Raw genomic sequence first — 21,044 nt, 5'->3', positions numbered from 1 at the left:
GATCCAGCCCCTGGCCTGGGAACTTCCATATGCTGCAGAAGCTACCACAAAAAGAAAAAATAAATGAAGCAGTCAAATAATAGACTGCAGAAATGTGATTGTTCTTATAGGAGAAAGGAGGGAGGGAAATTCTATTCCATATGCTGGGGTTCCAAAACTGTTTGAATCATACAGTTCTTCAAAAGGTGTAACGGAAAATCTGGATCCTCTGAGGATTGAATCCTTTGCATATATACTAAAGTCATGTGGAGTACATCTTTTATAAGTTTTTATTTTATTTACACCTAAAAAAATCAGTTCAATATCAGACCTAGTTTAGGTAACTATTCTCAAAGTGCCAGCTATGTCATTTTGGAGGCTTGAGAAAGAAACATTGAATTCTGACATATATGCTTCAGCTCATGACAGGTCTTTGGCTACTTGGATCAACTACATATAAGATATACAATATATTGCCCCAATCTGAGGACACAGAGAGACACAAACGTGTCTGAAAATTCTAATAGAAACAGCTGGTGAATTCGACTCCTCTACATACACTATTTATTCACATGAGATCATAATTTCCATTCCTCTTAGAATCCAGCCACCTGATGGAAGAATGTGAGGAAAAAACAGTATTACAGAAAAATTAGGCCAAGATAAAATTAGCCTAAAATTGCCAAAGAAAACTCAGATGGTCCATGAGACAGTCAATATTGAGTGGGAACAATTCTGAGAGGTGGAGTTCCCTTGGGTGCAGCAGGTTAGGGATCCTGCATTGTCACTGTGGCACTTTGGGTCACTGCTGTGACTCGGGTTCATTTCCTGGTCTGGGAACTTCCGCATGCTCTGGGAGTGGCCCATTAAAAAAAAACTGTGAGGGGAAAACGCCCCTTAGGTCCTGAAAATAAAAGTTTCCGCCCTTTAAAAATTGCTATTTCGTTAAGAGAATCTTCTTGAACATGAAAGTCAGGCTTCTGATATTTATTTGGTAAGTAGGTTAAACATTCAAGCATTTTTCCCTACTGGTTCTAAAAACTGTCTCATTTCTTTAAAAAAGTTTAAAGCTAAAATTTTAAATGGTAAGACAGTAAAGTGATGTAGAATAAGAAAAGTACTTTATTCAGTGTGGATTGATCATTTTTTCAGTTTCATTCATAATAATAGTTAAAAAAAATCTGTTCTTGAGTATTTTTTATGTTCCATTTAAATAGTTAGGTTCAAGGGAAAAATGTTAAATTTAAAAACTAATGTTATTAAAAGTTTACATTTCTTATAAATTTAAATGTGTATATATATTTGCTCTTTCATATGAACCACTCAAAACAATTTTAAAAACTGTTCTTTTCTATATTTAAAATTGCCCTTTTAAATATTTATGAGTTCCACAGGCGGTGGCTTTAAGGGAATTTTTCCCAAAGTGAATTTCTTAGATTGAAATTGTTCTAGTTCTTCCACTGTTAGTTGATCCTTGGGTGTGAATAATACATTATCTGTTGTGCCATGTGAGACTGGGAGAGAGGTGGATAGGCTGCTATTTCCAAAGGTGTCACTGGATGACTTGGAAAAAGCAGCATGAGAATGTGAGCCAGGACTACCAAAACCAGCCACAGAACTGCCACTTCCAAAGGCTGGGGCAACAGGGTCTGCTGCCATTGGAGCTGGAAATCCTGAAAATCCGGATGATCCAAAACCAGAAGCTGCAGGGGTTTTAAATGAAAATGAAGCAGCAGATGTGATTTCGGGCTTCCCAAGTCCAAAAGTTGGGGCAGAAGCGCTGATGGCAGAACTGGCAGAGGGTGTGGCTCCAAATGCCGGAGTACTCCCAAACACAGAAGGACTTCCAGAGGGGGCAGCAGCAAATGAAGACCTTGGTTTAAAACTAAAATTCTGAGCACTACAACTGCTGTTGCTATTCACTGGAAAACCTACAAAAAAAAAGAAAAAAAAATATTAGAAAAGGTAGCTATATGTCTATCCCATGCCTCCTTTTTTTTTCTTATTTCTGCCATGTTTAAATGATGAGAAACTTCCTGGAAGGAAGAAGAAAAACATGAAAAGGAGAAGCCAGGACAAACCCACGAAACCCTGTGGTCTGTCTTTCTGCTACACTGATCTCATCTGTACTGTAATTTACCTTTACTCACAGAGACTGCTCTTGAGAAAACTCAGGGATGAGGGAGTGACTCTTCATTTCAGCTTGTCCCTCATGTCACTGGGTCTGTCACTTGAGGTCAAAATTCTGCTGTTACGTATAGGGACAAGAAAGTCCTCAAAGGTGATACTATCATAGTAACGTATTACTATAAAACTCTTGAAAAACCATTCCTAAAATATACTTCTAAGCTAGAGGGTCTTTCAGAGAACATGCCCATTCCGGCCCCCATTTCACAAATGCTTGATGAGTCAAATTCTTTGAAGCTCTCTTATAGAAGGTGGTAGAATTTACAAGAGTGACTTGAAATGGCACTTAATCAACCTTCAGGCTTTATGATTTGAAACCTATAAAATCCTATTTTTAGAAATCAGTGAAGTCCTGCATTACTCCATCACTTACCTGGTGACCCAAATGTTACTGCCTGACTACTGCCAAATCCAAATGCAGGTGCTGCTTGCTTTACTCCATCTTTTACATCAGAGAGCTATTAAAAAAGAAAGAATATACACTTTATATAGCCAAATTAAATTTTTACAATGTGCACTTAAAAATGTGATGGTAAATGCTTAACATAGAAAAATGCCCACAAATGAATACTCAGATAAAATATGGACCAGCTTCAATGAATTCAGAGTGATTATCTAGCTGATAAATTATGGATGGTTTTTATTTATGCTTTTAAAACATTTTCTGAATTTCTTTGATGAATACATATTAAAACATAAAGATACCTTTTATTTTATTTAATTTTTTGGCTGCACCTGTGGCATATGGTAGTTCCTGGGTCAGGGATGGAATCCACGCCATATCAGTGACCCAGGTAACTGCAGCAACAACACTAGATCCTTAATTTGCTGTACCACAAGAGAACTCCAAAAAAATAATTATTCTTTTTTTTTTTTTTTAAACAGCTACACTTATGCCCTGGAAATTCCCAGGCTAGGGGTTGAATTGTAGCTGCAGCTACAGGCCTATGCCATGGCCACAGCAACACCAGATCTGAGCCACATCTGTGACCTACACTATAGCTGGCAGCAACTTAACCCACTGAGTGAGGTCAGGCATTGAACCCGCATCCTCACAGAGACAACATCGGGTCCTTAACCCACTGAACCACAAGGGAGCTCCCAGGAAAAAAAAATATATAATTTTTTGTCTTTTTGCCATTTTTTTTGGCTGCTCCCATGGCATATGGAGGTTCCCAGGCTAGGGGTTGAATCGGAGTTGTAGCCGCCAGCCTACACCACAACCACTGCAACGTGGGATCCGAGCCGCATCTGCGATCTACACCACAGCTCACGGCAACAACACCGGATCCTTAACCCACTGAGCAAGGCCAGGGATCGAGCCCTCAACCTCGTGGTTCCTAGTTGGATTCGTTAACCACTGAGCCACGATGGGAACTCCAGAAAAATACTTTTCAATGATAGACTTTGATGTCTATGGGTTGATCTGCACTTATCAAGAAAAGTAAATACGAGGGAATGGACCTTAGAGGCTACCCAGTCTACTTACTCAAATGCTTCCCTAAAGTTAATGCACACTTACATTACTAAGGAGTTCCCATTGTGGCTCAGTGGTAACAAACCTGACTAGTATCCATGAGGATGCGAGTTCCACCTCTGGCCCCACTCAGTGGGTTAAGGATCTGGCACTGCTGTGAGCTGTGTAGGTTGCAGACATGACTCAGATCCCTCTGTTGCTGTGGCTGTGGCGTAGACCAGCAGCTGCAGCTTCAATTCAGCCCCTAGCCCAGGACCCACCACATGCTGCAGGTGCGGCCCTGAAAAGAAAAAAAAAAAAAAAAGAAATTATATTATTAAAAACTTTCTGCTGGGAGTTTCCATCGTGGCTCAGTGGTTAACAAATCCAACTGGGAACCGTGAGGTTGCGGGTTGGATCCCTGGCCTCGCTCAGTGGGTTAAGGATCCAGCATTGCCGTGAGCTGTGGTGTAGGTTGCAGATGCCGCTCAGATCTGGCATTGCTGTGGCTATGGTGTAGGCCGGCGGCTATAGCTCTGATTAGACCCCTAGCCTGGGAACCTCCATATGCTGCGGGAGCGGCCCTAGAAAAGGCAAACAGAAACAACAACAACAACAACAACAACAAAAAAACCTTTCTGCTAAAATCTATTTTCTAGTCCCTGAAAAAATTTTAGGCTCTTGCTTTTTTTTTCTCTAGAAATGTCTTTCATCTTTGCTTACTGAAATCTTAATCTCCCTTTAAAGGAAATTTTCACTTAATCCTCACTTGTAACAGGCCTTTCCTAATCAACCTAAGCAGATATTCCTCTCATTTGGAAGTCCTATTGGCACTTTTTTTTTTTTTTTTTGTCTTTTTAGGGCCACACCTGTGGCATATGAAAGTTCCCAGGCTAGGGGATGAATCAGAGCTATGCCACAGCCATAGCAACACCAGATCTGAGCTGTATCTGTGACCTACACCACAGCTCACAGCAATGCCAGATCCTTTAACCCACTGAGTGAAGCCAGGGATAAACCCACATCCTCATGGATACCAGTCAGATTCTTATCTGCTGAGCCACAACAGGAACTCTGCTATTGGCATTTTAAAAAAAAATCACTTTATTGAGGTAGTTAACATATAATAAAATGCATCCATTAAAAAAAATCTAAAACACAACCATTCAAAACCTACGGGATGCAAAAAAAGCAGTGCTTAGAGGGAAATTCATAGCAATACAGGACTTCCTCAGAAAAGAAGAAAAATCTCAAATCAACAACTTAACATACCACCTAAAAGAATCAGAAAAAGAAGAACAAACAAACCGCAAGTCAGCAGAAGGAAGGAAATCATAAAGAACAGTGAGGAAATCAATAAAATAGAGATTTTTACAATACAATACAATAGAAAAAAATCAATAAAACCAAGCACTGGTTCTTTGAAAGGGTAAACAGAAGTGATAAAACTCTGGCCAGACTCACCAAAAAGAGGAGGGAAAGAACTCAAATAAACAAAATATGAAAAAGGATAAATCTTAACAGATACTGCAGAAATACAAAAAACCGTAAGAGAATACTATGAACAATTATGTGCCAATAAATTTGACAACCTAGAAGAAATGCACAACTTTCTAGAGACATAGAGCCCACCAAAACTGAATCAAGAAAGAACAGATCAGTTGAATAGACTGATCACTAGAAATGAAATTGAATATGCAATAAAAACACTCCCTATAAAGAAAAGTCCAGGACCAGATGGCTTCACAGGCAAATCCTACCCAACATACGAAGAACTTAGACCCAGCCTTTTTTTTTGTTTTTTAAATAGTTGATTTACAATGATCTATTAATTTCTGTTGTACAACAAAGTGACAAAGTGACCCAACCATATATATACACATTCTTTTTCTCACATTATCTTCCATCATGTTCCATCACAAGTGACTAGATATAGTTTTCTGTGCTATACAGCAGGATCTGCTTATCCACTCCAAATGCAATAGTTTGCATCTACTAACCCCAAACCTCCAGTCCATCCCACTCCTTCCCCCTTGGCAACCACAAGTCTGTTCTCTATGTCCATGAGTTTGTTTCTTTACTGTAGATAGGGTCATTTGTGCCATATATTAGATTCCAGATATAAGTAATATCATATGGTATTTGTCTTTCTCTTTCTCACTTCACTTAATATGAGTCTCTAGTTCCATCCATGTTCTTGCAAATGGTATTATTTTGTTCTTTTTTATGGCTGAGTAGTATTCCATTGTGTATATATACTACATCTTCTTAATCCATTTGTCTGTTGTTGGACATTTAGGTTATTTCCATGTCTTGGCTATTGTGAATAGTGCTGCAATGAACATACGGGTGCATGTGCCTTTTTCAGGGAAAGTTTTGTCCACATATATGCCCAAGTGTGGGATTGCTGGGTCATATGGTAGTTCTATGTTTAGTTTTCTGAGGCACCCCCATGCTGTTTTCCATAGTGGTTGTACCAATTTACATTCCCACCAACAGTGCAGGAGGGCACCCTTTTCTCCACACTCTCTCCAGCATTTGTTATTTGTTGACTTATTAAACATGGCCATTCTGACTGGTGTGAGGTGGTAGCTCATTGTAATTTTGATTTGCATTTCTCTAATAATCAGTGATGCTGAGCATTTTTTCATGTGCTTATTGGCCATCTGTATGTCTTCTTTGGTGAAATGTCTATTCAGGTCCTTTGCCCATTTTTCAGTTGGGTTGTTGGCTTTTTTGCTGTTGAGTTGTGTAAGTTGTTTGTATATTTTAGAGATTAAGCCCTTTCAGTTTCATCATTTGAAACTATTTTCTCCCATTCTGTAGGTTGTCTTTTTGTTTTTTTTATAGTTTCCTTTGTAAGTTTGATTAGGTCCCATTGGTTTATTTTTGTTTTTATTTCTGTTGCCTTGGGAGACTGACCTAAGAAAACTCTTGTACAGTTGATGTCAGAGAATGTTTTGCCTATGTTCTCTTCTAGAAGTTTTATGGTGTCTCGTCTTATATTTAAGTCTTTAAGCCATTTCGAGTTTACTTTTGTGTATGGTGTGAGAAAAAGAATGTGTATACATATATATATGTGTGTATATATATATTTATGACTGGGCCACTTTGCTGTACAGCAGAAATTGACAGAACACTGTAAATCAACTATAATAAAAAATTTTTAAATCTATATTTCAGTGAGTTTTGAAAAACTTTTAACTACCACTATAATCATGATTTAGAATATTTCTATCATCCATAAAAGTTCCCTTTTATCCCTTTCTAGTCAACCCTCTCCAACCGCTGCCCGCAGGGGAACTATTCGTCTACTTTCTATCACTACAGATGAAGTTTATCTTTCCACATAAATGGAATCATATAGTAAGTACTTTTTTGGGGTTGGGGGAGTCTATCTTCTCTCCCTCAGTCTAGTATTCATGAACAGGTATGTGGATAACCAAATTACATTTTATCCATATAATGGATAAAAAGAATAAATAATAAACCAATCAGCATAAAGAACTGATACATGCTAAACCAGTTGTAGGTAGGCCATCCAAGATCCTCACCTATGGAAGGGAACCTAGGAAGCTGGCAAAGAACATGGAACTTCCAACCCTGAAGGAAGTTCTGAAGTTCTTTGGCTCCAGTTATCCCTTCTACACCAGCTCAGCAATGGTGATGACGGGTCATTTCTCATCTAGAGACAAATACTTCCAAGATGTCCTATAGAATTCAAACAGCATTACAGCAACTGAAAGATGAAAGAAATGAGCTTGCACAAGAAGCTAGTTATTTAGAAGCACGTATTTAAGAAAGGAGTTGGGTGTTAGGACTTTCAAGCAGTCATTCAATAAGTTTAGGAAGCTACTACTCTCATAGCCTTTTTCAGAAAGTAGAAAGATGAGTTCCTACTGTGGTGCAATGGGATCGGTGGTGTCCCTGGAACACTGGGATACAGGTTTGATTCCTGGTCCAACACAGTGTTAAAGGATCCGGCATTGCCACAGATGTGGCATAGGTTGTAACTATGGCTTGGATCTGATCCCTGGCCTGGGAACTGCACGTGCTAAGGGGCAGCCAAAAGAAAAAAAAAAAAACAAGCACACACACACACACACACACACAGAAAGAAAAACCACCAGGGAACTGGAAATATTAAATTCTGAATGTCAATATCTTATTTAAAAATAATGTTTCTGGGAGTTCCCGTCATGGCTCAGTGGTTAAGGAATCTGGCTAGGAACCATGAGGTTGTGGGTTCCATCCCTGGCCTTGCTCAGTGGGTTAAGGATCTGGTGTTGCCGTGAGCTGTGGTGTAGGTCGCAGATGTGGCTCAGATCTGGCGTTGCTGTGGCTGTGGTGTAGGCTGGCAGCTGTAGCTCCGAATAGACCCCTAGCCTGAGAACCTCCATACGCTGCAGGTGCGGCCCTAAAAAGCAACAACAAAACACTGCAAAAAAAACCCCCAAAACAAATAAAAATAGTATTCCTGGAGTTCCCACTGTGGCACAGTGGGTTAATAATCCAGCTTGTCTCTGTAGAGGCACAGGTTTGATCCCCAGCCCCAATGCAGTGGGTTAAGGATTTGGTGTTGCTGCAGCTGTGGCATAGGTACAGCTCCAGCTCAGATTCGATCCCTGGCCTAGGAACTTCCAAATACCAAGGGTGTGGCTGAAAAAGAGCTCCCCCTAAAAACGTTATATGGGGGTAAAAAAATAAACTTTATTGACAAAAATAATGAATATGCTGTAGCAGGATCATGTTATCTTTGGAGGCACATAAGTATATATCTCCTAAAGGCATTTCTGTATAAGATAAGGAACATATGCGTAAATGTCCTTTAGTCACAAAAGCATACAGTATTCTAAATATGCATTCATATCATTCATTCATATCAATTCAAAACAATTTTTTTTTTTTTTTTTTTTTTGTCTTTCTAGGGCCACGCTTGTGGCCTATGAAAATTTCCAGGCTATGGGTTGAATCGGAGCTGGAGCTGCTGGCCTACACCACAGCCACAGCAATGCTGGATCCGAGCCACATCTGTGACTGCTCACGGTGATGCCAGATCCTTACCTACTGAGCGAGGCCAGGATGGAACATGGATCCTTATGGATCCTAGTCAGGTTTTTACTGCTGAGCCATGATGGGAACTCCAAAAGCAATTTCTTTTTAATGCTGATAACCTAGAACACTTAAATTTATATAATAGTTTCTAATTTTCAAAACTAGTACCACCAAAATTAAAAACCTTATCCTAAAAATAGTTTTAGATAAGCATAATTATCTGTGATTTCCTGACTAATGAACAGAGAGAACTCAATTCAAGGACCTTGACTTCAAGTGATAATGTAGTTTTTTTTTTTTTTTTTTGTCTTTTGTTGTTGTTGCTATTTCTTGGGCCACTCCCGCGGCATATGGAGGTTCCCAGGCTAGGGGCTGAATCGGAGCTGTAGCCACCAGCCTACGCCAGAGCCACAGCAACGCGGGATCCGAGCCACGTCTGCAACCTACACCACAGCTCACGGCAACGCCGGATCGTTAACCCACTGAGCAAGGGCAGGGACCGAACCCGCAACCTCATGGTTCCTAGTCGGATTAGTTAACTACTGCGCCACGACGGGTACTCCCCATAATGTAGTTTTTAAGAATATGTGTATCATAGGAGTTCCTGTCATGGACTCAGTGGTTAAGGAACCTGACTAGTAACCATGAGGTTGTGGGTTCCATCCCTGGCCTTGCTCAGTGGGTTAAGGATCCAACATTGCCGCAAGCTGTAGCGTAGGGCACAGACGCAGCTTGGATCCTGCATTGCTGTAGTGTGGTGTAGGCCAGCAGCTACAACTCCAATTTGACCCCTAGCCTGGGAACTTTCATATGCCGGGGGTATGGCCTGAGGGAAAAAAAAAAAAAAAAAAAGACAAAAAAAATGTGTATCATAATTCTTTACAGAGAATTTTATCTTTGCTTTCCAAATCCAAAGTAACATTCTGCAAAAAAAAAGCAACAGATAAGACAAATCTCTGCAGAAAATTCTCCAGTACTCACCAAAGCTATTTTAGTTGACAAATTTAGATTTTTCAGTTCATTTACCCTGTTCCTCCACTGATTTATTAAGTGTTGTATGGAATTTAGCTGAAGAGAGAAGAAAAATAATGAGTCAATATTGAGTGTTTAAGGTGATCTTTTCAACAATAACTTCATGTCTTTATTTCCAAAGTCACAGCAAGTTTATAAAACATTTTTACACCCCATAACTTGTAAAATTTGCACTGATCTAATCCTACTTGCCAAAGATATTCCAGCTGTAGTCCCCTTTCCCTGTTCCCCAACTCCTTGTATCACCTAGTTTAGATTATAAGTACCTGGCACCACAGATTTAGTTATACGTGGAAGGGAGACGAACACGTGTAGTAGATGAAATACATGATATTTGACTGTAGACGATGAAAAAATACGGAGTTTGTGTTATTTCCTTTAGGCACCAAAGTTACTTAAGCCCAGCTTTTCAATTTTTGGATATTTAATATGTGAGGATGTTAATCTGTATAACACACTGCATCCTGGTGTCTGTACCGAAGAGATGTTCCACAAATGTTTGTCAAATGATGAAAGGGTTTGATTTCTGGGACTGATTGCTAGATAACTGGTAATAAAAAGAATGATAGTCCTAGTTGCTACAGCCAAAGCATATTATCACCATTTCAGATAGCCAACCAACTGCAAAGAAAATAACTTATAAAATAAAAATAGCTTTGTTCTGAAAAAATTTTTAAACTTCATCCACTTTGACGATACACAAGCAAGCCACTACAGAGAAGATAGCTAATCTGTTAAATAGATGAATAGGAAACAAACTTACATAACTCTGTAAGTTATTGCTGGTTAAGAAGTTATGGTATTCAAGTCTCAACTCCTCTGGTGAAATGTCTGTAAAACCTGAAGTGAGGAATCAAGTGGAATCTTTAAATACCAATACTTTTGATGTATAGTAAAATGAGAGATGCTAGACAGGAAAATACGCTAATGCTAATCATTAGAAAAATTTCATAATCACAGAGAAAAAAATCAAAGCCTGCACTCTACTTAATAAAGCATAAAATTAGAAAAAAATATAGTTGGTTATTTGATCTTTGACCGTGGACAATTTTCCAAAGATAAATGGAGTGGAAGGAATAATAAAGAAAAGAAAAAGAAAGCGTTGACTGCATATTAATTCAAACTTCTAAAAAATGTATTCTGCACATCAGAAACTACAATAAACAAAACTGAAAGGTTAACTAGGAAGTTCCCATAGTGGTTCAGCAGATTAAGAACCCAACACAGGAGTTCCCGTCGTGGTGCAGTGGTTAACGAATCCGACTAGGTACCATGAAGTCGTGGGTTCGGTCCCTGCCCTTGCTCAGTGGGTTAACGATCCGGCGTTGCTGTGAGCTGTGGTGTAGGTTGCAGACGCGGCTCGGATCCCGAGTTGCTGTGGCTCTGGCGTAGGCCGGGGGCTACAGCTCTGATTCAACCCCTAGCCTGGGAACCTCCATATGCCGCGGAAGCGGCCCAAGAGATAGCAACAACAACAACAACAAAAAGACAAAAGACAAAAGACAAAAAAAAAAAAAAAAAAAAAAAAAAAAGAACTCAACATAGTGTCTGTGAGGACATAGATTCAATCCCTGGCCTCGCTTAGTGGGTCAAGGATCTGGTGGTACAGTAAGCTGTGGTGTGTGTAGTCACAGACGTGACTCAGATCTGGCATTGCTGGGGCTGTGGTGTAGGCTGGCGGCTGCAGCTCCAATTTGACTCCTAGCCTGGGAACTTCCACATGCCACAGATTGGGCCATAGAAAGGGAAAAAAAAGGTTAATTGGGAGATACCATAACTGCAACATATATGACAAAAGAAAAGCTAATGTCAACATATAGCTCTTACAAATCAGTAAGAAAAATAATATGAGAAAAGATAATGAATGGGCAATTCACAAAACAATTCAAGCAGCCAGTAAATAAAAGAAATTTAAAAGTTCCACTTAGGAGTTCCCATTGTGGTACAGTGGAAACAAATCTGACTAAGAACCATGAGGTAACAGGTTCAATCCCTGGCCTCGCTCAGTGGGTTAAGGATCCAGCGTTGCTGTGAGCTGTAGTGTACGTCACAGACGCAGCTTGGATCCTGCATTGCTGTGGCTATGGTGTAGGCCAGCAGCTACAGCTCCGATTCAACCCGTACCCTGGGAATCTCCATATGCCGCGGGTGCGGCCCTAAAAAGAAAAAAAAAAAAAAGTTCAACTTATATACATACACACATACACACACACATATACACACATAAATATATATATATATATATATTTAGGGCATAAACATATATATTTAGGGCTGCACCCACAGCATATGGAAGTTCCCAGGCTAGGGGTTGAAGTGGAGCTGCAGCTGCCGGTCTACACCACAGCCACCACAAAGCCAGATTCGAGCCTCATCCATGACATAGACCACAGCTCACAGCAATGCCAGATCCTTAACCCACAGAACAAGGTCAAGGATCGAACCTGAGTCCTCATGGACACTAGTCAGGTTCGTTACCCCTAAACCACAACGGAACTCCCAGGAAAACTTTTTAAGAAAGGGGAAAAGAGGTTCAGGATATTTTCTACAGAGAATTACTTGTAACCCAGATAACATTAACTCCAAAAATCCATACCTCAGAATAAAGAAATGATCAAACATTCAAGTCAGAACCCTGGATTCTTTCTAACAACTTGTCTTTACTATCTTTATTTATTAACTGCTCATGCCACAAAACCTAGAATCACCTTGCATTTCTTTGTGTCCTCACACCTAATTAATAAGCATTGTGACAGGTCTAGCTCCAAAGCAGAACACAAATTGGATTAATTCTGTCTCCACTGACAGTAACTCTAATTCAGTCATCAGCTAAGTTAACTCTCATCTCATCTTCATGCTTCTTCTTTGCCCCCTTATCCCTGCTTCCAATTGACCATTTCTTTTCACACAACAGTCTGAGAGAGGTTTTTCAGATCACATACCTCTCCTGCTCAAAGCTTTTTGTGGCTTCCTAGTGCAATTAGGTCCAACTTGATCTGACCCCTGGTTGCCTCCCTGGACCCTATGTCATTTTACTCTTTCTCTCATTTACTCTCCTACAGCAATTTAGGCCTCCTTAGTCCTCAAACATGCCAACCTTGTGTCTACCACAGCCTTTGCACTAGCTATGGAATTGCCAACAACACTGTTCTCCAAATCTTCCCATAAGAGATATTGTCTCTTCATTCAAGGTCCGGCTACAATACTGCTTCCTAAGAACAGATAACCACTCTATATAAACAAATACTGTCCCTCTGGTTACTTTCTCCTCCTTTCAGCTGTTACTCATCTGAACCCTGAAGACAGAAAATCATTTCAGTGACTACTTCCTCACTTCTCTCAGGGGTGGTGCAAAAGTAAGTATCATTCTAGCTGCATAGGAGAAATCAATTCACTATAATGGATACCTAAGGACAACCATTCTCCAACATTCTGATTTCAGGACCCATTTACATTCTTAAAAATAATTAACGATTCCCAGGCTTTCACTTACATAGGTTACATAAATCAACATTTACCACATTTGAAACAAAAAATGAAAAATGTAGAAAATATTAATTCACTTAAAAATAAGAAACCAATTGCATATCAACATAAATGAAAAAGAATTTCCAAAACAAAATATAAAAATTTAGTGATTTATGTGGTGCTATTTTAGATTCATCTTTTAAATGTTTGGCTTAATAGAAGACTACTGGGTTATTATATATGTTTCTGCTGTTCAATCTGCTTCAATCTGTTGTAATACCTTCCAGGTTCAAGTATATGAAGAAACCTGTTCTCACATAGATGTGTAGCTAATAAAGGATGACTTTAACGGTCTTTTCAGATAATTGTGGATATTCTTCTTTGATACACACCAAAACTTGACAGATGGTAGTTTCTTAAAGGTTAGCTATAACATGGACTCAAATCATACTAATGAACCTCTGTGCTCTTATATTAAATCCAATCATTTACCTTGAACTTAGAATGGATTGTTGAACCATGCATAATTTTGTAAAATCATACAATGGTCATTTGCAAAATATTGGTTTACTGAGTTATCCAGAGCCTCCAAATGTTGGCATGTGTAATCTTACAATACCAAAAAATTGATTCTTGTGTCACTTTATGTGTGCTTCCCATTTTGCCACAGAAAATATTTAAAAGGTGTACACTTAAGGGTTAATATTTAATAAAATTAACAATTTTTACCTCTTCATCAAGGACATTCTTAAGTGAAAATGGCGTTACATTTTTTTTGTTGACTACTAGAGTCTGCCAGTAGTTTATTGCTTCTGCTTCATCAATGCTTTTGCACCAACAGTGTAAATGTCAATGCAGTGAAAATGGCAGTTAATATCTTACTGTAATTAAGAAAATATTTCTGAACTTCCACAGCCCCTATAATGATCTCAGGAACAGAGTTACCAGATTTAGCAAATAATAATGGATGCCCAGTTAAATCTGAATTTCTGACAAACAATAAATACCTTTCTAGTATAAGTATGTCCTAAATACCATGTGAGATATTCATATACCAAAAATATTATTCTGGAGTTCCTGCTGTGGTTCAGCAGAAATGAACCTGACTAATACTCATTAGGATGTAGGTTCAATCCCTGGCCTTGGTTAGTGGGTTAAGGATCCTGCATTGCTGTGGCTGTGGTGTAGGCCAGCAGCTGCAGCTCTGATTCAGCCCCTAGACCGGGAACTTCCATTGCCACAGGTGTGGCCCTAAAAGGACAAAAACAAAACGAAAAATATTATTCTTTATCTGAAATTTAAATTTAATTAAATGTCCCATATTTATCTGGCAACCCTGCTTAGGGATCCACATTCCACATTGAGAACCATTGCTTTAGGGCACTAGGCATTATGTTCAATTCTGAACTGACTAAAAAAGGCTTAATACTTATTTTCTTTAGAGACAAATTATTTTCTAAAAATTATCTTATTGGAGTTCTCTTGCGGTGTAGTGAGTTAAGAATCTGGTGTTGTCACTGTAGCAGCCCAGGTTGCTATGGCTCAGGTTTGATTCCTGGCCCAGAAACTTGTGTATGCCGCAGTAGCAGCCAAAAAAGAAAAAAATATATCTTATTTATTTGTATTACTTATTGCCTCTATCCCTCAAGAATATAAACTTCATAAGGGAGGGATCCTGTCTACTTAGCCACTGCTATATCCCTAGCACTTAGATAGGGCCTGTCACAAAAGAAATTCAGTAAGTATTTGTTGAAAGATTAAGTGAATAAACTTAATCTAAGGAGTATATGACACAAATGGCCACAGAGAATGAGCAGGTAGAAGGAGGTGAGGTAGAGAAATCCCAGAGTTCTGAGGAACTGAAAGGGCTCTCATCTTGTAGGTACCTGCTGATCACTAAATAGGGCAGAGGACCACCCAGAGTGGGCTTAGAAAATGGTGGCGGTCTCGTTTTCAGACCCCAAAAGACTATAGATAAAAGAAAATGGGAAGGAAAGGAGTAGTCTAAAGAAATGCTATTTCTACAGTTCAGCTAAGGCTTCTTACCTTCAAACATTATCTCCAGGGTGGGTCTCAACATGCTTTATGAAAGATAACCATCTTTGGGGGAAAAAAAAAAAAACACAGGAAAGAAAGAACAGAATCAGGCAGCAAAGGTCTTAACTTAGGCAGATAGAACACTAGCCTTTGCTGCAAGCAGCTAAAGGTTCTGAAGTGTTATCTACAGGGACCCAGAAAGCAGAGCCTCTTCTTGGGGTTACTGAGTTGGAAATGTGATGGGTCCTGACTTTACTATTTTCTCAAGGAGTCTATATATCTTGAAAGAACTGTATCTTCCAACTTCAATCTCTGAGTTATGAAGTTCTGCTAGAATACTCGGATACTTTAAACAATGTCCAAACTCTTCTAACTGTAGCTAAGTTCATGGCTAATTTCTTTATTTGACATGGTCTTGGTTTTAGAAAATAATAGTTGTAAAACATTTTAAAAACACAAAATTTCACAGTTACCTGAAATATTCAGTTTCTTTTTCATTGGTGAATATACAGAAAACATCCACTGCCCTGATGATTCCCAAACCTCCATGTCTTTCACAATTTCTTCCCTGAAAAAAACAGAAAGAACAAAAGATCTTTTTCTTCTTGTTAAAATTTATCATTCATAATAAATCATTCAGTCTTTTTTAATGACTGAAATTTTAAGTTGTAGTATATATATCTAATTTTAGATTTTTTTCCATTATATTTTCTGAAGAGTGTTCTTTTCACTTATTTATTTCTGGCTGCACCCATAGCACGAAGAAGTTCTTAGGCCAGGAATCAAACAGAGCCAGAGCAGTAACAATGCCAAATCCTTAACTGCTAGGCCACCATGGAACTCCTGAAGAGTTTTCTTTAAAGCAGAAGCTTATGGGGAATTCCCTTCGTGGTTCAGCAGTTAACAAACCTGACTGGGATCCATGATGATGCAGGTTTGATACCTGGCCTCACTCAGTGGGTTAAGGATCTGGCATGAGCTATGGTATAGATTGCAGGCACGGCTTGAATGCCCAATGGCTGTGGCACTGGCTGGCAGCTGTAGCTCCAATTTGACCCTAGCCCAGGAACTTCCAAATGCTGCAGGTGTAGCCCTAAAAAAGAGAGAAAAAAAAAAAAAAAAAAAGCAAGCAGAAGCTTATAGAAATATGAGCTACATTTCATGATCATAAATATTACATCAAAGAAGTTCAGAATTTTGGCTTTCTAGTACACTGAACCATTAACCAATATATTTACTAAGTGAGTACTATCATAGCATACATATCATTAAGAACTAAAATATAATAAAATATACAATACTAACTTTAATCTTTGTTCATTATCATAAACATCAATGATCACTTAACTGGGAAAGAAAGAACCAGTAAGTAATAAAGAACCATAAAATATTTAAAGTGGGTAGGACTTCAGAGATCATTTCATCTAATTCTCACATTTTGTAAAAAGGGAATAGACTCATGTCCATACAGTTAATTTGTTGACAAAGTTATGGACAGAGTCAGCTCTAAATTAAACATTTTCCCCCATCCAGAATGGTGCAATTAATAAAATGATAAGAATAATAACTGATAATAACATAATAATGGAACTCCTGTTGTGGTGCAGTGGAAATGAAGCTGATTAGTAACCATGAGGTTGCTGGTTTGATCCCTGGCCTCGCTGAGTTAAGCATCCGGTGTTGCCATGATCTGTGGTGCAGTTCGCAGATATGACTCAGATACTGCACTGCCGTGGCTGTGGTGTAGGCTAGCAGCTGTACCTCCGATTTGACCCCTAGCCTGGGAACCTCCATATGTCACAGGTATGGCCCTAAAAAGCAAAAACTAAGTAATTTAAATAAATAAAATGATAATAAAATTTAGGATTTTTACAACAACATCAAATATGGGAAAGAGGGTTTCTTTTTTTTTACTTTATTTATTTCAATCAGTTGGATATCGTACATGGCTCAAAATGTTTACAACTAGTTCTAATTTAGTTATGGGATGTAAAAGGCTAATGAATATATTTAAGTTCTGTTCTAGGAGCTGGGAGCTGAAGAAAAAGTTACAGCCAGGCACAGTCTTGGCACCAGTCATAAAGTCTACTATAAATGTTCTCAATAAATGATAAGAAATACACTCCACAATAATGAAGGAAATTAAATTAAATCAGTTTCCATGGGGTAACTGAAGTAAAAATTTTAGAAAAATACAAGATGCTATTAGTGACCTCCCAGATCACAAACTGCTTTAAATCACTTCAAACTTTGTAAGGAACCAATAACTTACACCATACTTAAGCAGGACTACTTTAGAAAGATATTCACAATACAATGTTATCAATAGAAAAGTGGAGAGTTCTGGTCGTGGATCAGCAGTTAGTGAACTGACTAGCATCCATGAGGACATGGGTTCATCTGTGGCCTTCCTCAGTGGTCAAGGATGTGGTGTTGCCGTGAGCTGCGCTATAGGTGGTAGATGCGGCTTGGATCCCACATTGCTGTGGCTGTGGTGTAGGCCAGTGGCTATGGCTCTGATTTGACCCTAGTCTGGGAACTTCCATATGCCTAAAAACTTAAAAAAAAAAAAAAAAAAAAGAAGAAGAAGAAGAAAAGTGGAAAAAGCATAATTAGCCTCAAGAAGACATTTTTCTGATACAGAAGAATGACATTTTTAAGTGAAATAAAGTCTAGCCTCATACATGCAAGAGAGTGGTTATCCCTGATCAAGGACGCTTCTTCTTCCTTTCGCTTATTCTGATTTGTTAGTAATTTATTTATTTTTATTTTATTTTTTGGGTGGAGAAAAAAATAGCTTTATTGCTTCGCCAGGCAAAGGAGGGTCACAGCAGGCTAATGCCTTAAAGATTGTGCCCCCATACTAATTTAATAAAGTAATAAAATTACTTCTTTTAAAATATCGTAGGTACTTTTGAAAAAAATAAGCAAGTGGTAGGAGTTCCCATAATAGCACAGCAGAAACGAATCTGACTAGGAACCAAGAGGTTGCAGGTTTGATCCCTGACCTTGCTCAGTGGGTTAAGGATCTGGGATTGCTGTGAACTGTGGTGTAGGTCACAGATGCAACTTGGATCTGATGTTGCTGTTGCTGTTGCTGTGGCTGTGGCATAAGATGGCAGTGTAGCTCTGACTGGACCCCTGCCCTGGCCTAGGAACCTCCCCATATGTCGACGGTGTAGCCCTAAAAAAAAAGCAAGTGGTCAATAATTTTTCTAGAGGCTTTCACTTACAGAAGTTTCTTTTCATCTTTTTGCCCATCACCATCAGAGCTAGATGAAGCAAATGGGTTCTGAGACAATCCAAAACCCCTATTCCTGCTAGTTGATGCTCCAGAATCAAAAGAACCAAAAGATGGCTTTTCTTGATCTCTGCTGCCCCCCCATGGTGTGGATTTGGAGAAACTGGATGGCTGGATAACATTGGAGTATCTCTGGTTAGTGGTATTCCATCCACGTCTGTTACTACCTGAAATAAACAACAAAATCAAAAATTTTACTAGCAACTCCTCTTTTAAATCTCAAAACTCTATTATATTTTGTCTTATTATGTGCAGACATTATGCAAAGATTTAACAGGCACTACATTTCCACTCTAAATTATAAAAAGTTTCCTATGGTGCAGCAGGTTCAATTCCTAGCACAAGAACTTCCACATGCTGAGGCATGGTCAAGAACAAACAAACTTATCTCAGCTGAATTTAGAAATACATCATTATTTTTCTATGGATTTAGTCTTCTCAATATTGTTGACTGGACCATTACGTAATTTGTTGATATTACACTTAATTATATAAATTGAAAATGAACAGCTTTGTGGTTTTGTTTGTTTGTTTATTTTGTTTATTATTATTATTTTTTTGACTGCAGAGCGAGGCATGTGGGAGTTCCAGGGCCAGGGATTGACCCTGCACCACACTAGTAACAATATCGTATCTCTGACCCGCTGCACCACAAGGGCACTCCTGACATAAACAAACAATTTTTTTTTCCTTTTAGTTTTTTTTTTTTTTCCTTTCTTTCTTTTCCCCCACAGTTTCACCTTTGGCATATAGAAGTTCCCAGGGTAGGGGCTGAATCAGACCTGCAGCTGCGGGCCTACTCCACAAAGACAGCAACGCCAGATCCCAGCCACATCCCGCCACCTATGGCGCAACCTGCATCAATGAGGGATCCCTAACCCACTGATCCGGGTCAAAAATCCAACCCGCATCCTCACCGATACTAGTCAGATTCTTAACCCGCTGAGCCACAGCAGGAACTCCTAGCCCGGAGTTCTTAATTGGGCATCCCATTCTCCCAATTTTACCCCCAATTTTATCATCATTTGCATTTATCTGAGGCTTATGGCTCTGTAGTTTTTATTAGATTTTTCAAAGGAGTTTACGACTTTCCCCAAATTGAGAGTCCTGACTATGACCCCAGTTGCTAGCCCCTCCCTATTAAAAAAAAAAAAAAGTTTAGAGAAAGTTATGCTCAAGGCGTCAACGGGAAAAAAAACAAGTACCCAGGAGTACAGTAAAGCAAGGAAGAGTCTGCCTCCAACTACGCCAATTCTCCGAACCACTGCCACCAAAAGACAAGGTAGTTTTGACACGTAATTCCGACTTAAAAAATTCATTGTTTTGCATTAGTACCCACGACGAAGCAAGCACCTGCCTTCACCTGCCCAACAAGTCTACCGAGATACTCATAAATGGCTAAAAATGTCGGTGGGCGGGGCGGGCGAGGGGACGACGCAGGCACGTCCGCGTCACCCTACTGGTACGCCGTGGCGCTGTGCCCGGCGGAGGGCCCCACGGCGGCCGCTCGCACCTCTCTAGCCGGACTCACGCCAAGCTCTGCCCAGATCAACTAGCGGCGAAGGCTTGATGAGAACGTCACCTGGGGGCTGCTGCTGCTGCCGTCCTCCGCCCGCACCCCCGGCGCGGGGGTGTTCGTTCCAGCACCGGTCTCCAAAGCGGCACCGGCCTTGAAGGAAAAACTGACAAATGGTCATGGCAAGGGCGTCTCAGACGGAGAGGCCTTCCTTCCTTACCCTCTGCCAGCAGAGAACCTAAAGCTACGGGAGGACCCGGAACCGCTACTGTGACGTAATTTTTTCGCGCCTGGGAAAGGCCCTGGCTCGCTTGTGCGGTGAGAGGAGCGGATTATACCCAATAGGGTTTGAGAAGAGAGGGTCCGCCCCTATGCAACAAGGATGGCCTGGGAGGGCGGGATGTTTGAATCAGCTGTGGAGGAAAAGCGGGTAAGAGACCCTGGCAAAGGACCTCGGCCTTCAAGGGAAGCTTGAGGTCCAAAATGAGAGGAAAGCTAGTCAGGCAAACCCAGAACTCCAGCACGGCCCTGAGAGAAGGATTAGCTGTGGCTGTGGTTTGAGAGACCTAGTCGTAATTTTCATTTGTAACCGGTGAGAGCAAAGATCTGCCCAGTCATTCATCAGGATGGACAACAGTGTTAGATAAAGCCAGTTGTGAGGGTTAACAGGAAATAGTTTTGGGTTTTTTAGAGCCAGTTCCCAGGCCAGGGCTTGAACCTGGACCACATGGGTGAAAATGGTGAAAGCGCTGAGCCCTAACCACACTAGACCACCAGGGAATTCCCAGGGAAGATTTTAAGGACAAACTGTAAATAAAAAGTATCATAATAACCCCCATCTTCAGATAAGTACTACATTCTTATCTTACTACATACAGAGAAACCTTGTTCTTTAAAGTCCACATATAAATAAAAAAATCCACATAATTCTACTCCTGGGCATATATCTGGAGAAAACCATAATTCAAAAACATACATGCACCCCAGTGTCCATCACAGCACTATTTACAATA

General features: G+C 39.7%; 1 protein-coding gene across 1 annotated transcript; it reads right to left on the bottom strand.

The window, feature by feature from the left end:
• Positions 1-251: 251 nt before the first annotated feature.
• NUP42 (nucleoporin 42) lies at positions 252-20,303 on the bottom strand. The gene is made up of 7 exons (XM_021063448.2): positions 20,098-20,303; positions 18,448-18,682; positions 15,688-15,782; positions 10,473-10,549; positions 9,659-9,745; positions 2,540-2,624; positions 252-1,910 (listed from the first exon to the last, which is right to left on the bottom strand). The coding sequence occupies exons 1-7, from the start codon at positions 20,210-20,212 to the stop codon at positions 1,351-1,353; spliced, it is 1,254 nt and encodes a 417-aa protein (XP_020919107.2). The 5' UTR covers positions 20,213-20,303; the 3' UTR covers positions 252-1,350.
• Positions 20,304-21,044: the final 741 nt, after the last annotated feature.

The sequence above is a fragment of the Sus scrofa genome, chromosome 9 (assembly GCF_054392235.1).
Source record: "Sus scrofa isolate SSC_HxYL_T2T_F1_AM1 chromosome 9, Sscrofa_HxYL_maternal_Yorkshire_Landrace_v2.0, whole genome shotgun sequence".
Taxonomy (NCBI): domain Eukaryota; kingdom Metazoa; phylum Chordata; class Mammalia; order Artiodactyla; family Suidae; genus Sus; species Sus scrofa.
This window is presented reverse-complemented; position numbering and strand designations above follow the sequence as displayed.

What these genes read in the sequence shown, in the direction of transcription:
- NUP42 (XM_021063448.2), bottom strand. Translation starts at nt 20,212, where the DNA reads ATGACCATTTGTCAGTTTTTCCTTCAAGGCCGGTGCCGCTTTGGAGAC. An exon ending in AAAGATGAAAAGAAACTTCT is followed by an intron (nt 15,783 to 18,447) that starts GTAAGTGAAAGC and finishes TGTTTTTTTCAG; the next exon opens with GGAAGAAATTGTGAAAGACA. An exon ending in AGTAACATTTGGGTCACCAG is followed by an intron (nt 1,911 to 2,539) that starts GTAAGTGATGGA and finishes TTTTTTTTGTAG; the next exon opens with GTTTTCCAGTGAATAGCAAC.